This window comes from Silurus aristotelis (genome assembly GCF_946808225.1).
Source record: "Silurus aristotelis genome assembly, chromosome: 13".
NCBI classification, from domain to species: domain Eukaryota; kingdom Metazoa; phylum Chordata; class Actinopteri; order Siluriformes; family Siluridae; genus Silurus; species Silurus aristotelis.
In genome coordinates, this window is record NC_139586.1 from 21,960,455 (window position 1) to 21,979,948 (window position 19,494).

Below are 19,494 nucleotides of genomic sequence, written 5' to 3' on the forward strand. Positions count from 1 at the left end.
TGAGGCACATAGGAACAGTGGCGCTGCTCCGCTGCGAGCTACTGCCGCGCCGCCATCTTGGAACCACACAAAGCCTCTGGAGCAAAGAGGGTTAAGGGCCTATCTCAAGGGCCTAACAATGGCAGCTTTGCAGTTCCAAAGCTTGAACTACCAACCTTCTGATCAGCCCATATAATTAAAATAATTAAAACCTTCAATGCAACACATTTATTCACGACATCCTTTCTTTATTTAGAAACAAAAATAATAAACTCCAGCAAAAAAAGTTTTTAATGACTAAACATTTGTTTTACTGATCAAGTCTATAATCAATTATGGTAATGGATCAGAGACTTACAGTGCATCTGAAAAATGGATATTTTCCTCAAAATTCTACAAACAACACCCCATAATAACAATGTGAAAAAAGTTTTTGAACTTTACTGTAGTTTTTGAACTACAGAACAGATCAAGGACCGTGACACAGTATGGCGCAGCCGGGGCCTCACCCTGGAGCCAGGCCCGGGGTTGGGGCTGGTATGCGAGCGCCTGGTGGCCGGGCCTTCCCCCACGGGGTCCGGCCGGGCTCAGCCCAAAGGAGCGACATGGGGCCGTCTTCCCGTGGGCTCACCACCTGCAGGAGGGACCGTAAGGGGCCGGTGCGAAGAGGATCGGGCGGCAGTCGAAGGCGGGGAAGGAGCCTGAGATTGTGCGTGAGGTTGAAAGGTTCCGACTAGAGATAGTCGGGATCACCTCTACGCACGGCTTGGGCTCTGGAACCACACTCCTCGAGAGAGGATGGACTCTTCACCACTCTGGAGTTGCCCATGGTGAAAGGCGGCGGGCTGGTGTGGGTTTGCTTATAGCCCCCCAGCTCAGCCGCCATGTGTTGGAGTTTACCCCGGTGAATGAGAGGGTCGTTTCCCTGCGCCTACGGGTCGGGGATAGGTCTCTCACTGTCGTGTGTGCCTACGGGCCAAATGGCAGTGTAGAGTACCCGGCCTTCTTGGGGTCTCTGGGAGGGGTGCTGGAAAGTCGTTCTACTGGGAGACTTCAATGCCCACGTGGGCAGCGACAGTGACACCTGGAGGGGCGTGATTGGGAGGAACGGCCCCCTGATCTGAACCCGAGCGGTGTTCAGTTATTAGACTTCTGTGCTAGTTACAGCTTGTCCATAATGAACACCATGTTCAAGCATAAGGGTGTCCATCAGTACACGTGGCACCAGGACACCCTAGGCCGTAGGTCGATGATCGACTTTGTGGTCGTTTCATCTGACCTGCGGCCTTATGTCTTGGACACTCGGGTAAAGAGAGGGGCGGAGCTGTCAACTGAACACCACCTGATGGTGAGTTGGATCCGATGGCGGGGGAGGAAGCTGGACAGACTTGGCAGACCCAAGCGTACTGTGAGGGTCTGCTGGGAACGTTTGGCCGAGTCTCCTGTCAGAGAGATCTTCAACTCCCACCTCCGGCAGAGCTTTGACCGGATCCCGAGGAAGGCTGGAGATATTGAGTCCGAGTGGAGCATGTTCTCCACCTCCATTGTCGAAGCGGCCGCTCGGAGCTGTGGCTGTAAGGTCTCTGGTGCCTGTCGAGGCGGCAATCCCCGAACCCGGTGGTGGACACCGGAAGTAAGGGATGCCGGCAAGCTGAAGAAGGAGTCCTATCGGGCCTGGTTGGCTTGTGGGACTCCTGAGGCAGCCGATGGGTACCGGCAGGCAGAACGAACTGCAGCCCGGGTGCTTGTGGAGGCAAAAAACTCGGGCCTGGGAGGAGTTCGGTGAGGCCATGGAGAAGGACTATCGGCTGGCCTCGAAGAGATTCTGGCAAACCGTCCGGCGCCTCAGGAGAAGGGAGCAGTGCCCTACCAATGCTGTTTACAGTAGAGGGAGGTCGTTGGACGGAGCTTGGTTCGCATTGCCGGCAGTAAGTCAGACTTGTTCCCGGTGCATGTTGGACTCCGGCAGGGCTGCCCTTTGTCACCGGTTCTGTTCATAATTTTTATGGACAGAATTTCTAGGCGCAGCCAGGGGCCTGGAGAGTGTCCGGTTTGGTGACAACGCGATTTCGTCTCTGCTCTTTGCAGATGATGTTGTCGTGTTGGCTTCATCAAACCAAGACCTTCGGCAGTCACTGGGACGGTTTGCAACCAAGTGTGAAGCGGCTGGGATGAGAATCAGCACTTTCAAATCCGAGGCCATGGTCCTCAGTCGGAAAAGGGTGGCTTGCCCACTTCAGGTTGGTGGAGAGTTCCTGCCTCAAGTGAAGGAGTTTAAGTATCTTGGGGTTTTGTTCACGAGTGAGGGAAGGATGGAACGGGAGTTTGACAGATGGATCGGTGCAACTTCTGCAGTAAGGCGAAACTCTCGATTTACCGGTCAATCTACGTTCCTACTCTCACCTATGGTCATGAGCTCTGGGTCATGACCGAAAGGACAAGATCCCGGATACAGGCGGCCGAAATGAGCTTTCTCCGCAGGGTGGCTGGGCGATCCCTTAGAGATAGGGTGAGAAGCTCGGTCACTCGGGAGGAGCTCAGAGTAGAGCCGCTGCTCCTCCACATCGAGAGGGGTCAGCTGAGGTGGCTCGGGCATCTGTTCCGGATGCCTCCTGGACGCCTTCCCGGGAAGGTTTTCCCGGGCGCGTCCCACTGGGAGGAGACCCCGGGGAAGACCTAGGACACGCTGGAGAGACTATGTCTCCCTGTTGGCCTGGGAACGCCTCGGTGTCCCCCCGGAAGAGCTGGAAGAAGTGTCTAGGGAGAGGGAAATCTGGGCATCTCTGCTTAGACTACTGCCCCCGCGACCCGGCCCCGAATAAGCGGGAGAAGATGAGATGAGATCAGATGAGAGAGAAAAAAGTTTTTGATTTGATTAGATTTTTTATTTTAAATAATTTTGCAAAGATTTTAAACAAACCTTTTTCACGTTGTCATTATGGCAGTGGTGGGTGGTCAGGGCCAGCAATGCCTTCTCTGCTGGCCTAAACACTATCAGAAGCACTGACCTACTTTTACAACCTAAATTTAAATATTTGTTCAATAAAATTTTATTAATTTATTCCCAACAGTTTATTTTTTGTCCAATCAGATTTCAGCCTCTATATGCTGCCATGTCAATCTAATCTGCCCAGGGCCTTCAAAGTCTGTACTGCTGGCCTTTTTACCTTAGTCTAAATTAGCAATGTGTCTGTTTCTTTAACCAATCAGATTTCAAATTCGCCTCACAGGACCAGCTAGCTGGACCAGAATAGCGTCAGCATTTTTCCATCCTCTGATGGGTGGTCAGAAGGAAACTGTTACAGCCAAGTTCGACTGGTAAAGCACGTCTTTAGCGCTCTCTCACACATTAATACATCTGAGTTAGACTTTTTTATGCCTACGGAGAAAGAGAAAATTATTTTCACGGAAATGCTTAAAAATCCATTTTCAAGAAAAGCTAGACATCGTGAGTAGAGGTCGGCCAACCCCGTAGCTAGCTAGCTTGTCTTAGCCCGGGAAAGGGTTTGTTCACCACTTCCAGACCAGTATATACGAGCCGTACCACTGGATTACAGCCTCTGAGGAGCGATGCAAATTATGAGTGCCTCTCTGGTGAGTAGGTTGTATTATTTTTACATTTTTATGTTTTTGTCATGGTATTAGAGAAATATTGATTCTGAACTGCTCCAGATGATGTGGGTGGGATTGTGGTTGTAGTGTAGAGGTTTGGAGCTTGTTTAGTAAAATGTTATTCACCCTCCATATGTGAAATGCCTATTGCATTTTTTGTATAGTAATAATGGTTCCTATAATTGCAACATGATAGTGGTGGTATTAAGAGTAGGATTAAGTTGGGTAATTCCCCACCGAAGGCCCAGGTACCAAATGCATGACCCGCCACTGCTTTATGAGGTATTGTTTGTAGAATTTTAAGGAAAATAATGGATTTAATCAATTTTGGATTAAAGTTGTAATATAACAAAATGTGGAAAAAGTGAAGCGCTGTGAAAACTTTCCGGATGCACTGTATAACCCTATTCCCCAGAGTTTACCCATGCCGTGAATGAACTGAGAGATAAAGCACACATTGCCTTCTATGTCAGAAAATGTCAATGTCTTATAGAAATCCCAATTTCTTTGAGACCCTGCATGCAGAACTATATATAACTATAACAATAACTATAATTATAACTATAACTATGTATAATAAATATTACACGTGCACTGGCACACAACAAATAATACATGCAGGGCAGAATCAGGCAAATAGCTACTAATTGTAAAGATACAAAAAAGGGGGATAAAATTCATTCTGGAAACATCTAAAACTCAATGACCCTCACTCATATATTTCTAAAGTCCTGAAATACCAACTGATAAGAATCCAAAGAAACCAATCTCCTCTCTCAGCTGATCCAGAGCTTCGGTCCTAGTGTTTCACTAATATCTAGTGACATTCATCAAGTTTTACGAGTTATTCCTATAACGTTTTTCACAATTGACATTGTCTCAAAGCAGCATCACACTGATGCTTTAAATAGTTTATAGTTTATAGTGAATATCTGTTTAAACTGTATTTTATTCCGGTTTTATACACAATATTTAACAATTTTTTTTTACATTTATTTCTCTTTGTTTAATGCATCTTTTTCCTTTTTCAAATGTAAAATTTTTGTCATGCCAATAAATCACACATAATGAAAATAGAAAATTGAGAGAAAGGAAAGCTCTTCTGCCACCTACAGGACACTGAGAGTCACATCAGCTTTTTTTGTTGTTTTGGGGTCACTATATAAAAACTCTTCCTAATGCATTGAAAGATTTTTACGTAGAAAAACATACTTTTATTTCACAATGTACCATTCCTGACTTTTTAATGCCTTTTAATGCCTATTGTTTCTAAAACGTTTCGGTGAGCGAAGTTCAGTTTTCTCAAAATATTGCGTCTGAATCTTTTCTGTATGAAGATCTTGTTGCTGATAATTACAATGCCATACCTTGTACTGATATTACTGATGTACTGATGTGTTTATCTGAAATTATCTGTCACCTCTGCTGCAGACACAACCTTTTCTTCTAATTCTTCTCTGTGTAATCTTGCTTTTTTCCATTCTTTGTTGCTCAGGACAGTGTATCTTCATTGTGCATGTGTCTGCCTGGTGTGTGCCAATATTGTCCAGAAATCACTCTATGTATGTATGCATTTTTTTAAATGTAATATACAAATATACATTTACATTTATAGCATTTGGCAGACACCCTCATCCAGAGCGACTTAAAGTTATCTCAATTATACAACTAAGCAGTTGAGGGTTAAGGGCCTTGCTCAAGTGCCCAGCAATGGCAGCTTGGTGCTGCTACGATTTGAACTCATGGCCTTCGAATAAGAAATCCAACATTTTATGCACTGAGCTGTCACTTCCACATATCTATCTATCTATCTATCTATCTATCTATCTATCTATCTATCTATCTATCTATCTATCTATCTATCTATCTATCTATCTATCTATCTATCTATCTATCTATCTATCTATCTATCTATCTATCTATCTATCTATCTATCTATCTATCTATCTATCTATCTATGGACACATGTTGATAAATGCATTATACTGTATTTGGTAGAAACCCATATCCAGAGCAATTTACAATTACAAAGTCTAACTCCTTAACCACTGACCCATGTTCCACTTATCAGCTGCACTGTAAAGGCTTTAACTGCAGTCTTGCATTATTATTTCTAAAAATAAAATATTACCCCAAGGCAATTGTGTTGAAGTCGTGGCAAGTTACATCCATTTTATGATGCGTTTGCTTGTATAATCTCAGGGCTTCTTGTGGTCAGGAAATTTCAGATCAGAAATGTAGCCTAACAATCACTTTGAGCTTCAAGGTGCTCCAGGGCACCCTTGATATCTTTGACCTTGGTATCATTTGGTTTTACTCCCTTTGGTATGAAGATGTGCCTCATCTACATCTATCAAACTCTATTATTCAGTGCTGCATCTGTGGGCCTTTGAGCAAAACCTGCAACCCTCAAATGCTCAAATGTTTAAAAATGAAATAACTGTACACTGATAAGGCATAACTTTATAGCTATCGCTTAGGCATAACTTTATGACCACCCGCCTAATGTTGTGTTTGCTCCCTTTTTCAGCCTGAACAGTCCTGACCCTTTAAGCATTACCAGCAGTAACTTCTTCAGTAATTTGAGCTAGAGGAGCTGTTGGATTAGACAACACAGGCCAGCATTGCCTCCCTACGTGCATTAGTCGTCCATTACCCAGTTGCCGGTTCACCACTGTTCCTTCCTTCGACCACTTTTGATAGACACGGACCACTGCATAGCAGGAACATCCCACAAGAGCTGCAGTTTTGGAGATGCTCTGACCCAGTTGGCTAGCCATCACAATTTGGTCCTTGTCAAACTCGCGCAAATCCTTACGCTTGCCCATTTTTCCTGCTTCTAACTTATCAAATTTGATGATAAACTGTTCACTTGCTGCCTAATAAATCCCACCCACTAACAGGTGCCATGATGAAGAGATACCCAGTGTTACTCACTTCAGCAGTCATAATGCTATAATGCTATAATTCCTGGTCAGTGTAATTCATAAGGGTGTCTGCCAAATGCCATGAATGTAAATGTAAATCCAAAGCAACATACAGACATGATTTGAAATGTCAATAAACACCTCGTGACACTGATTTACTGGGTCTCAGACTCAGTGTCTCATGAGTCACTCATGCCTCCTGCATTTCACAGTTTCCACGTTGAATTGAAACTTTTTTTTTTTGTTAAACTGAACATTTGATGCTTTCTCCACCTCCATGACATGTGCAAGATGTCAATGTGCTCCAAAGCAACTCTAATCTGTAATCGCTGTAATCTCTATAACCTCTACAAATTTTCTATAAAAATGTGCACCGTTTCCATGTTACCAAATGTCTTACGCTGTCTGTCAAAAGCTTCAAATCTTCCAGAGGTCAGAGCATTCCTTCATCTGAAACTCCATCTTATCAATTATCATTTTTATTTCGATTCACCGAATTGACAATTCTTACTGAGAACATTTCTGTCATCATGCCATGACAAATATGTTATTAGGCATTCCTTAGATTTAATGGTGAATAGTTGACATTTAATAACTTACTTTAATTGAATAACTGCAGGGGCTGCTGTATTTCCCGAATGCTCAAAAAAAGTCAATGTATTTAAATTAAAGGAAAATTTCTACTTGCAAAAAGCATGCGAGTGAGACAAAAACAAATCGATAAGATCAGACTTCATCAGGAAAGAACACACACACACACACACACACACACACACACACACACACACACACACACACACACACACACACACACGCCTTAACTGAGTGCTATTGAAGTACATGCTCCCTATCTTCTGTGTGACTGTCCAGATTAATCCAAAAAATTTATATTCATCATTATATGTGCTCATTAAATATCAATCAATGCATTAGGTTATTTTTATAGGCATTAGGTCCAATAGGGTTTATTAGAGGTGAATTCAGAGCTCTATAGCGTAAGATCTTTCAATTAAACCCTAGAAATCATATTTTCACGAAGCTCATTCACAAGTATGAGTCTCTTAGTTCAAGTGAAGGAAAAATTTCATGAGACCCCATCCAGAGACATCATATAAAATTGTGTGCCTCCAAATTGGTGGGAGATTTGTGGAAAATATTAAGTATTAAAATTACCATTAATATGTCTGTTTCTGTAAATCTACTGGAATTTTAAAATGTAAAAGAAAACGAGAGAATGCGGAATAATGTGATCGAAAAGCACGTAACACTCAAAATGAGAGCTAGGGAATATTTACAAGAGGAGGGGAAGGACATGTAGTGTGGGGACATTACTAGTTCACATATGAATCAAATCTAAAGTAGTTGACACCTCATGCACGCACACACACACGCGCGCACACGCAAACACACACAAACGGAAAGTGTGGGCTTTTTTGTGGCATGGATTAATAAAGCGCTGATGTTTCTCTTTGTCCACAGAGGGACTGTGTAAGAGCACGTGTGTATGTATAAGTGTGTATGTGTGTGTTTTTTGCTCTGTGACCTGTGGTTAATCTCTCTCACACTCAAGGCACACAAAGGCATATGGAAACGCTGAAGTAGATGTTCTGTGGTTTTCTTTGTGGGCCGGGTGGAAAAGCTTTCACCTCTCTATCAGGCCCGTTAGATATTTTTGTAAAAGTGGAATGATGAGAAATCGGATTTTTTTTTTCCTACACAGAGATGTACATATGCAATATAGATGGGGTTTTGACCCACACACACACACATATATATATATATATATATATATATATATATATATATATATATATATATATATATATATATATATATATATATGCTCTAAATAATATTTCCAACATTAATTAATATATTCCGTTTACGTTTTGATTGCTCCATTTCACACACTGCACTGTGGATCTTTAAGCTTTGGGTTAATTTTCATTATTTCCAGTAAAATGATATCAGTATAGTTTTCTGTTGAAGACACATGACAAGGCCATATTTAATCAAGTGACTCAAACATTTAAGATGTAACAATATAAAAAACTTTTTACATCATTTTTAATAAATAATAATAGTAATAACAATAATAATAACAATAATTATCATTATTGTTATTATTATTACTATTATTATTAATAGCAGTAGTAGTATCCAATATACCACAAAATTATTACAATCTCCATTCAGAAGATCTCAGTTTAGCTTCTAATGAGCATGTGGTTGGTCACCCTTCTAGTTAGAAGTCAACTCACATAGAATTTCACAAGTCATCAGATACATGTTGTTTTATTATTTTGAATGACATGGAACTCTTTAAGAGTAATTTAATCTGTTTATGTAGACGATAATCCGGAAGCTTAATTTCCTGGATTGGATCAGACTTCTGTCAATTTAAATTCAAGTGTATTCCGGTGAACAACATAGTTTTTTCATCCTCCACGATAAAACATTTTGTCATGAAAGTAAAGTCAGATGAGTAGCATAAAGGAGATTTAGTCACGTGATGAAAGTTAATCAGTACAAGACAGTCGTAAACAAACTCAGATAACCAAAGTTAAAAACACACCTAGATACAAAATATACATATACATAGATACATTTTTTTAAATATATAAAAATCTTTCCATCCAGAAGAGAAACTCTTGATTGTCATACATGAAGTGTCCAAAGTGCTTTACAAATTAAACTGAAATTAATAAAATGAAACTTCAACTTATTCTGCACACACGTTAATAATTAACTGCAAATGCGGGCAAACATCTGAATATTTACTCAAACTATTTTCTTAACGTGGAAAAATGTGTCCTCATTTTGAAACCTATCAGTGACTCTGACCTCCGTTTCCTCCACACATCTCACCCTGACCTACATACTGGGTAAAATTAGGTTTTGAAAAACATAGAAGGATTTACTTCAAAATCAGCCAAGACTTTAATGAACCTTTAAGTATTGATTTTCTTCTGTGGTCTGCTTTATTTAAAGGGGCAGAGTCTGGATTCGGTCCACTCCATTTCACATGCCAAAGGTGTTTTCAAATATTCTGGACAATTTTACTGTTTTTTTCTAATCTGCATGAAATTAAGCACACAAATGAAACTACAAGCATGTTTAAATCTTTTCACCTTTCAGAAACAGGAGGACCTGAAGGAGGGGTTCTGTTCATGTTGAGGATGGTCCTACATGAACAGTCGAAAGATCCATGAAGACACTGAGCAACCATGAGGATGGATTTGGACTGTAGTTAATATCAACAATGGTTTAGGACCACAGTTTGCATGAACAGTTCTGCATTTAAGCACCCATCACTGAACCGTACACCTCAACAATGCAACCCTTTCATTAGGAATCGACTTATAATTGATACATTTATAGGCACTCAATTGATACAGTCCAACTTCATAACCTCTTTATTTCTGTAAAGCTAATTTGGTACAATCCCATTGTGTAAGAGTGTATTTATTTCTGTTTTTAGTGTTTAAAACATATACTGTTTTGCTAAATTATGTTAAATAATAATTCATAACAATTAATAATTGTTAAACTAATCCATACTTGTCACTATTCTTTAAAACTCCTGGGTAGACTAGGCCATTTCTCAACCTACAATATTTTCATGTATAATGGTGTCATCGGAAAACATCTCCGGGGACTACATTTCCAACATTCCAACACCTTTAACTCTGTAAACCTGTTTTGGGAAACATTCATTTTTTAAAGTGTTAGACTTCAAACGTGTGTTAAAGTAAACTCATGTGATGCAGTGATATGATGTAGCAGGTACTAGTTACATGGTTAATTCCTGCCCAAACTACCTTTGATGAGTTGTTGCTACAGAAACGTAGTTGCTCAGTCACATTAATGCCAATCTGTCATTTGCAGCTGCACTACTATTAGAGCTTCTGACTAATCAGGAATCACAATTTGGCAAACAGTAGCATTTTGCAATTATGAATAATAAATGTCAGCACTGAGATTGTTCAGATAAAGGGGTGTGGTGTGGGTTAATACACAAACAAACCATCCGACCCACATGTCCACCCACTCACACACACACACACACACACACACACACACACACACACACACACACACACACACACACACACACACACACATGTTCTGTACATGAGTGTTTATTGGTTATGTTCATTCAGATATCTTGATAAACAACATTCACATAAACACAGTGATTCCTCAGCCACACTGAGTGTGCAATAAGAACAACACATTACACTCAAGGTATAGAAAATATAGTTCACTATAGTGTTTATTACATGTTCTTTATCTACATGTATGTATTACACGTAAGACAGTGTAATTTTTTTTCCACAATATTTATAGAAATCTCATGATCACATATTAAAACATATGGATTTTGTCAGTATTTAGTTTATGAATTAACCTTTAATCGGTCCTTGGGGTCTATATGACCCCAATCGACTTTTCCTTGATAAAAAAAAAAAGGGTTCCCTTCATCTGAGTGGAATAATATTTTGTGACTTTTCCTACATAATCTATCTATACACACACAAAAAAACTGGGCTTGATTCGGTTGTTCTGAAGGTATGTAAAAAGATTTTTTACACTTCTGGTCTTCAGGGTCAATATGACCCCACATTGAAATGAATGGGAAATGTGAAAAAAACTCAATATTTTTTCTTCATTTGTCAAAAAAAAATCTATAAATCCAGCATAAATCAGAAATTTAGATAATCATTTAAGTGATTTTTTCATAAAAAAATAATATTTCATATGCAAGCTTATGGTGTAGTTGAGGAATTGTGTGGTAAATAGGTACAAAAGTACTTCATATCTCCCAAAACACAGCATTAATGAATAGATGAGAAGTAAACAAAAAAAATATATATTATTTGTATAATTAAAAATGTATATATTTTTTATAATTTCTCTATCAATTGTTGGGGTCATATAGACCCCAAAGACCAGATTTGTAAACAGGAAACGAAGACCTTATGAGGGTTAAGATGCAGTTTAAAATAAAAGCTTTTATCAGCCTATACAAAGCACAAAATGAAATGGTTTATTGTAATGATAATGTTTCTTAACATAGTGATATGAAAATAAAATGTGTGTCTAAATGCAGAGGAAACCTTGCTCTTTCCAACCAACTTTACACAAAGTAGGAATGTTGAGTTTCTTAGGTTTTTTTTTCATTCTGAGAAAAACTTCATTAGGTACACATCTCATTCTACCTCCAAACTATCGAACACTTGATAGTTTGAATTTGTGATGTCACAATTCCAATGTATGCAAATGTTTACAATAAAGTCGAAAAGAGTTGAGATTATTGTTTTATATTTACAAGGTGTTGAAAAGTCAGAAACCAATAACAGTACATATTTATATTAGGGCTGTCAATCAATTAATATATTTAATTACAAGGTTTTTTTATTTGTTTTAAATGTTCCATATGTTTTTAATACTTAAATTAACATGTTCATGGACAATTATGAATGCTTAATGCAAATGTATGTTTATTATTAGTGAAACAAAACTCAACATAGAGCATGAAGACAAACTATTCATGTAAATGTTTTAAAGTAATTATGGTGTTTTAAATCACGTTAATCATCTGAACACCAAACAGATCATTATCTATGTTTCCACAGCTTTTAAACTGCCGGATGTGTGCACTATGGCCGCTTTTTGGTGCTTGATTGGAAACTTGGTGCATCAGTAAAACAAATGTTTAGTGATAAAAATCATTTATCGCTGGAGTTTTTAAAAAATATTGAATTAAAGAAAGCACATAGTGAATACATTTGTTGTGTTGTAGGTTTTAATTTTTGCCTTAAATTTTTTAGATAAATGGTCAAACAGAAAGGCAAACTGCATTAATCGTGTGTTAATAAAATTGCCGTTTAAATAAATTTGCATTAATGCACTATGAACGTTATGTATGACAGCCCTAATATATTTTCATCATACATAACATGTTCACAACAATTTACAACATATTCTCTGTAGAGCATATGCTGTTAATATGTACACACACACACACACACACACACACACACACACACACACACACACACACACACACACACACACTCACAAATGCATACATACGTGTGTGTATACGTATGTATGCATTTACAACATATGCTCTACATGTTCACCCTCACATTTTATTAATTTTTTCAGCTGTATAATGTTCTCAGCATATTCGCATTGGTGGATGACTTTTTGGACAGTTTGCATTTTTACTCCATTTGCAAAATATCCCACCATAGCAATATACTGTATATGTCTGTGTGTGGGGGGATTTCACACCACAGTCTGTGTGGTTGTTACCTAATTAACATAGGCGCACTGCACTGCACTGCACTGCACTGCAACACACACACACACACACACACACACACACACACACACACACACACACACACACACATACACTTGCACGCATTCTTCTTCCTTGCCATATTGTGCAAAGTTTAAGCTGCATATTTCTCCCAATAGCACGCAAACCTATTTCGTACGTGTTTTTTTCCACACTATTTAACTTATTGTGTTTCACTACTATTTATAACATGCCCTTGTCCACTTTCCATATTCATTTAAAAGCATGCAAACTCAACATAATTTAGGAAAAGCATCCTGGATGTGTTTTATTCCCCTTCATCTATCCATTATGTAAAGTAAAGTAACAGATGTAAAGTGAGCAGATTGCTGGAGGACGGGGGGAAATGTACAGGTACAGAATAACACTAATGATGACTAATGACTAATGGCATATTATATTATATATTATTAGATAGTATTATTATATGGTATATATTATGTAGTATATCATTGCACCAATATATCAATTGCAGAAGGATGTTTAAAAAGTGTTTAAAAAGTCAGAAGCCAATAAGAGCAAAACTACATATATTCAATGTTGTATATCTTATTTACAATATATGTTCGTCCTATTCTCTTTTATTCTCAATAAGTGGATGAGGGCACATTGCAAACCACTACAGAAATAAATAAGTGATTGATTTTTCTCTTGCAGTCCATCAGTGCATCCTGATACATGCTTAGTATAAAACTTGTTAAAAAAAAAGTATACCTTAGAATTAACGGCCTAAAATATGTTCATAACACATCACACTTTCGAACTGGACACTGTGTGATTAGGTGTTATTTTCTTTTTTGGATATTTCTGTTTAGGTTTAGGTTTGGATGTGTTTGGTTTGTCAGGTACTTTATCAGTTTCTCTGTGACTCTGCAGCGTTGTCATCTTTGCCTGGTTTTGTTGCGTCATCGGCTTTATCTGATTGCCTTGCGCTATGGTTTTTCTTGGAGGAAACACGATAGGGGAGTACTCCACTCGCTCTTCTGTGCTTCTCACTTTTTCTCCGGCTGGATTCGGAAATTCCAGAACACAGTACTCGACACAGGTGACATCAGGAATGACCTGTATGTAAATACACACACACACACACACACACACACACACACACACACACACACACACACACACACACACACACACATGTATACACATGTACAGTAAATTAATCTAATACAGCAATTAAGGTGAGGATGAGAAGTGATTGAAATTCGCTCTCTTACCTGTGGTGCTGATGTGGCGTTTACAGCTGTAGTTTTTTCTGTAATTAAAGTTCACGTTAGCACCTTACAAATTTCACACTCGCACTTTTCTTAAAATCTGACTGTTATTTCTGCAAAACAAAATGCTGTCTCATTCACACCGTCTCTGTTTCCTGTGTGTGTGAATGCAACCATATAAACCACAACCATGTTACTATGGAAACAGGTTTCAGTAAGCGCGGTATACCGTTTTCTTTCCTGCATACATATTCCTTAACACGCTCGGCACTATATTCCATAATGCATTCTACACTATGTTCTATACCGCAGTACACATTTCGAAATGCACTGAGTACTGCGTTATAGAACATAGTGTAGAATGCATTATAGAATATAGTGCCGAGCGTGTTATGTTACTCTATAGTATATACTGTAACACATTTTACACTTTGTTACACAACTATCTTCACTAGCGCGTAGCATCTTTGACATTATATTCTTGTTCTTTTCCACAAGACATATTTAACTATTTTCTGTTTTTATATTCAGCTATTTTATAGTATATTTTATAATAAATTCCTACACCATGTTTTGTAACACAGTAATTTACTATATTCGTTAAAACACTATATTTAAAAAGATTTGTAATATTTTATTCAAACACAATTCAAACCAATTTCGTAAAACAAACCACACTGTATATAGAACTCTCTACATTATATTTCAAAAGATCTTCTATGCTGTATTCAGTAACAATAATGTACTCTGTATTTTATAACCTGCTCAAATCATGATTTCTTTCATATATAACACAGCATGCTCTACAGAAGATCCCATAACACTGCAATATGAATGAAATGAGGATCATCTAACCACAACTGCAAATCTCTCTCTCTCTCTCTCTCTCTCTCTCTCTCTCTCTCTCTCTCTCTCTCTCTCTCTCTCTCTTTGTATATATATATATATATATATATATATATATATATATATATATATATATATATATATATATATATATATATATATATATATATATACAGTGGGGCAAAAAAAGTATTTAGTCAGCCATTTGCTGACAATTGTGCAATTGTGCAAGTTCTCCCACTTAAAAAGATGAGAGAGGCCTGTAATGTTCATCATAGATACACTTCAAACTTCAACTATGAGAGACAAAATGAGAAAAAAAATCCCGAAAATCAGTATTTGTTCACCTACAAAAAAGCAAGATTTCTGGCTCTCACAGACCTGTAACTTCTTCTTTAAGAGGCTCCTCTGTCCTCCACTTGTGACCTGTATTAATGGCAAGATCACAAGAACGGTGAGCAAAATTCCCAGAACCACACGGGGGGAACTAGTGAATGACCTGCATAGAGCTGGGACCAAAGTAACAAAGGCTACCATCAGTAACACACTACGCCACCAGGGACTCAAATCCTGCAGTGCTAGACGTGTCCCCCTGCTTAAGCCAGTACATGTCCGGGCCTGTCTGATGTTTGCTAGAGAGCATTTGGAAGATCCAGAAGAGGATTGGGAGAATGTCATATGGTCAGATGACCATACATGCAATAAGACTCAACTTGTTGTTTTTGGAGGAGAAAGAATGCTGAGTTGCATCCAAAGAACACCATACCTACTGTGAAGCATGGGGGTGGAAACATTATGCTTTAGGGCTGTTTTTTTGCAAAGGGACCAGGACGACTGATCCGTGTAAAGGAAAGAATGAATGGGGTCATGTATCATGAGATTTTGAGTGAAAACCTCCTTCCATCAGCAAGGGCATTGAAGATGAAACGTGGCTGGGTCTTTCAGCATGACAATGATCCCAAACATACCGCCCGGGCAACAAAGGAGTGGCTTCGTAAGAAGCATTTAAAGGTCCTGGAGTGGCCTAGCCAGTCTCCAGATCTCAACCCCATAGAAAATCTTTGGAAATCCGTTGCCCAGCGACAGCCCCAAAACATCACTGCTCTAGAGGAGATCTGCATGGAGGAATGGGCCAAACTACCAGCAACAGTGTGTAAAAACCTTGTGGAGACTTATAGAAAACGTTTGATCTCTGTCATTGCCAACAAAGGGTATATAACAAAGTATTGAGATGAACTTTTGTTATTGACCAAATACTTATTTTCCACCATAATTTGCATAATCAGACAATGTGATTTTCTGGATTTTTTAAAAATTATTTTGTCTCTCATAGTTGAAATGTACCTATGATGAAAATCACAGGCTTCTCTCATCTTTTTAAGTGGAAGAACTTGCACAATTGGTGGCTGACTAAATACTTTTTTGCCCCACTGTACGTATGTATGTATATATATGTATATATATATATATATATATATATATATATATATATATATATATATATATATATGGAGAGAGGGAGATGGGGAGATGGGGAGAAAGAGAGAGCGAGGGAGAGAGAGAAAGAGAGAGAGAGAGAGAGAGAGAGAGAGAGAGAGAGAGAGAGAGAGAGAGAGAGACAGAGAGAGACAGAGAGATACACATGTACCTAATTCAATCTTTTCTACTTGTGGAACAGTTTTAAGTGGCAGACCCCAAGTTTTGATTAGTTTGGTTTGTATAGGGACAATACTATAGAAACTTAGATATATTTTGTGCAACTTGTATAGCAGTATGGGAACAAAAGTTAGTACAGCCTAAGTGATAACAGCTTTACGTCGTGTAACCATTCAAAGCCACATGTCCTATTCATTATGTTCATGTTTTTGTTTGCTTGAAAGGACCATACAAATGTGTGTATCATGTATTTGAGCAGTTCAAATTTGGTGCTTCTAGTACAATTCTCTGATACTGACCACTGGATTTTCAACATGGCACCTCATAGCAAAGACTCTCTGAGGATTTGAGAATTAGAATTGTTGCTCTCCACAAAAATGGTCTAGGCTATAAGAAGATCAGTAACACCCTGATACTGAGTTACAGTGCAGTGGCCAGGGTCATATAGAGGTTTTTTTAAGACGGGTTCCACTCGGAACAAGCCTCGCAAGGGTCCATCTAAGAATTTAAGTCTTCGTGCTGTGCTTCAGGTGCAGGAGCTGCTTTAAAAACACAGACACATGATTGCTGCCAGCATTGCTTTAGAGATTGCAGAAGGTCTGCTTGTCAGTGCTCAGACAATACACCGCACACTGAAACAAGACAGTTTGCATGGCCGTCATCCCAGGAGGAAACCTCTTCTGAAGCTCGCTCACAAGAAAGCCTGCAAACAGTTTGCTGAAGACAACCTGTCCAAGAGCATGAATTGCTAGAACCATTTCCTGTGGTCTGATGAGACTAAGATAAACTTGTTTGGTGCAAATGGTGTCCAGCATGTGTGGTGACGCACTGGTAAGGAGTACTAAGAAATTGTGTCTTGCCTACAGTCAAGCATGGTGGTGGTAACATAATAGTCTGGGGCTGCATGAGTGCTGCTGGTACTGGGGAGCTGCAGTTCATTGAGGGAAACATTGATTCTAACATGTACTGTAACATTCAGAAGCTTTAGAAACTGGGCCGAACAACAATTTTTCAATATGATAACAACCCCAAACACACCACCAAGATGACAACTGCCTTGCTGAAGGTAAAGGAGATGCAGTGGCCAAGTATGTCTTGGTATGTTAAGTATGTTAAGGTGCCAAACCTTAACCCTATTGTGCACCTGTGGGGCATGTGGAGAAGCACCATGTGTTTAACATGCAGCTTTTCGTGATATCATTATGGAGGAGTGGAAGAGGATCACAGTCAAGTCAAGTCAAATCAAGTCAAGTCAAGTCAAATTTATTTCTATAGTGCTTTTCACAATGTACATTTAACAGTTAAGATGCACGATGTGTGTTTATCCCTGATGAACAGCCATGGCGACTGTGGCAAGGAAAAACTCCCTTAGATGCTATGAGGACGAAACCTTGAGAGGAACCAGACTCAAGTGACAACCTGTACAGCTCTGGTGAATTCCATGTCCAGGAGAATTAAAGCAGTGCTAGATAACAGTGGTGCTCACACATATTGACACTTTGGACACAGTTTTGACATGTTTACTTTGTTGCCAGTTATTTTGACAATAATGGCACTTTTAAAGGACAATAAATCTATACTGCTAAACAAGGTGCATACTGACTACTCTAAAATATATCCAATTTTCATTTCTATAGTATTGTTCCTTGAGAAGATATACTAAAATTGTGAAATTGCTGAAATGTGAATGGTGTACTTTTGTGAGATACTGTATATAAATTTATAAAGAAGGCAAATACTTATTGAAGGTGCTGCAGTTCTGTACCTGTTTTCCTTTTGTAGCTCCAGTAAAACAAGCTGAGCAGAACAATCACCAGAATCACAACTACAACTGGCAATGAAACAAAAATCAGGATGCTGGGCTTCGATTCTAAACGGTCCCTCTCGCAGGATGTGTTGTTTAATGATGGTGCTGTAACTGAAAATAAACACTTTATAAGCAAATTAATTAAGAAATACTACATTGTCAGAAATATTGCTAAGATAAGCAAAATTATGTTACAACAAAATGCAAAAATAATATTTGCTTTTGTTATTTTTTTGGTTTAATTATTGAAAAGTATTGCTGTGTGGATTATTCTGTAGTAGACTTTAGAGATAAGGTTGAGGCTGGGGTTAGGGTTAGAGATTAGGATTAAGTTTTGAGATAAATTTAGGGCTGGGGTTAGGGTTCAAGGTTAGGATTAAGGTTAGAGATAATGTTAGGGATGGGGTTAAAGTATTAAGAATATGGTTTAGGTTAAGGTGAAGGTTAGGGATTAAGGTTATAATTAGGGTTCAGGTTAAGGTTGTGGTTTGGGTTAGGGTTGGTATTAAGGATTAGGTTAAGGTTAGGGCTAGGAGTAGTTTTAAGGTTAAGGGTAGGGTAATAGGTTAGGGGAAGGGTTAGAGATGGGGTTAGGGCTAAGATTAAAGGTAATCTTAGGGGAAGGGTTAAAATTGAGATTAGGATTATGGTTAGGAGAAGGTTAGCTGTAGGGTTAGGATTAGGGGTAGGGTAAGGTCTAGGATTAGGGTTAGGGTTTGAAGTAGGGTTACAGTATGAGGTGTGGTTAGCTGTAGGGGTAGGGTTAAAGGTGGGGTAGCATTAGGGGTAGGGTTATGGTTGGGGTACAGGTTAGGGCTCAGGGGGATATTGCAATAGAGTGTTTTGTAAACTAGAATGTTTAAATGCTGTTGATTTCTGTTACCCTCTGTGTGTGTGTGTGTGTGTGTGTGTGTGTGTGTGTGTATATGTGCATACCTATGGTGTATGTTGTTATATACTCAGCAGGATATACAGTCAAGTTCACTTTGTTGCTTTCTACAAGAGCGAGGTTTGGCATCAACGCAGCAAGGTGATACACTCCACTGTGGATTAGATTTATGAAGTCCAAACTGATTT

General features: G+C 38.9%; 1 protein-coding gene across 1 annotated transcript in view; it reads right to left on the reverse strand.

The window, feature by feature from the left end:
* Nucleotides 1-12,644: 12,644 nt before the first annotated feature.
* LOC310736017 (uncharacterized protein) overlaps nucleotides 12,645-19,494 on the reverse strand; it is a 14,653-nt gene continuing 7,803 nt past the window's right edge. The window contains exons 2-6 of the mRNA XM_083559400.1: nucleotides 19,354-19,494; nucleotides 18,376-18,528; nucleotides 14,112-14,149; nucleotides 12,908-13,953; nucleotides 12,645-12,875 (exon numbers count right to left, since the gene is read on the reverse strand). The exon at nucleotides 19,354-19,494 is cut by the window's right edge and continues 207 nt beyond it. Coding sequence (XP_083415526.1) covers nucleotides 13,642-13,953; nucleotides 14,112-14,149; nucleotides 18,376-18,528; nucleotides 19,354-19,494 — 644 coding nt within the window. The 3' untranslated portion in view covers nucleotides 12,645-12,875; nucleotides 12,908-13,641. The remainder of the gene's footprint in view (nucleotides 12,876-12,907; nucleotides 13,954-14,111; nucleotides 14,150-18,375; nucleotides 18,529-19,353) is intronic.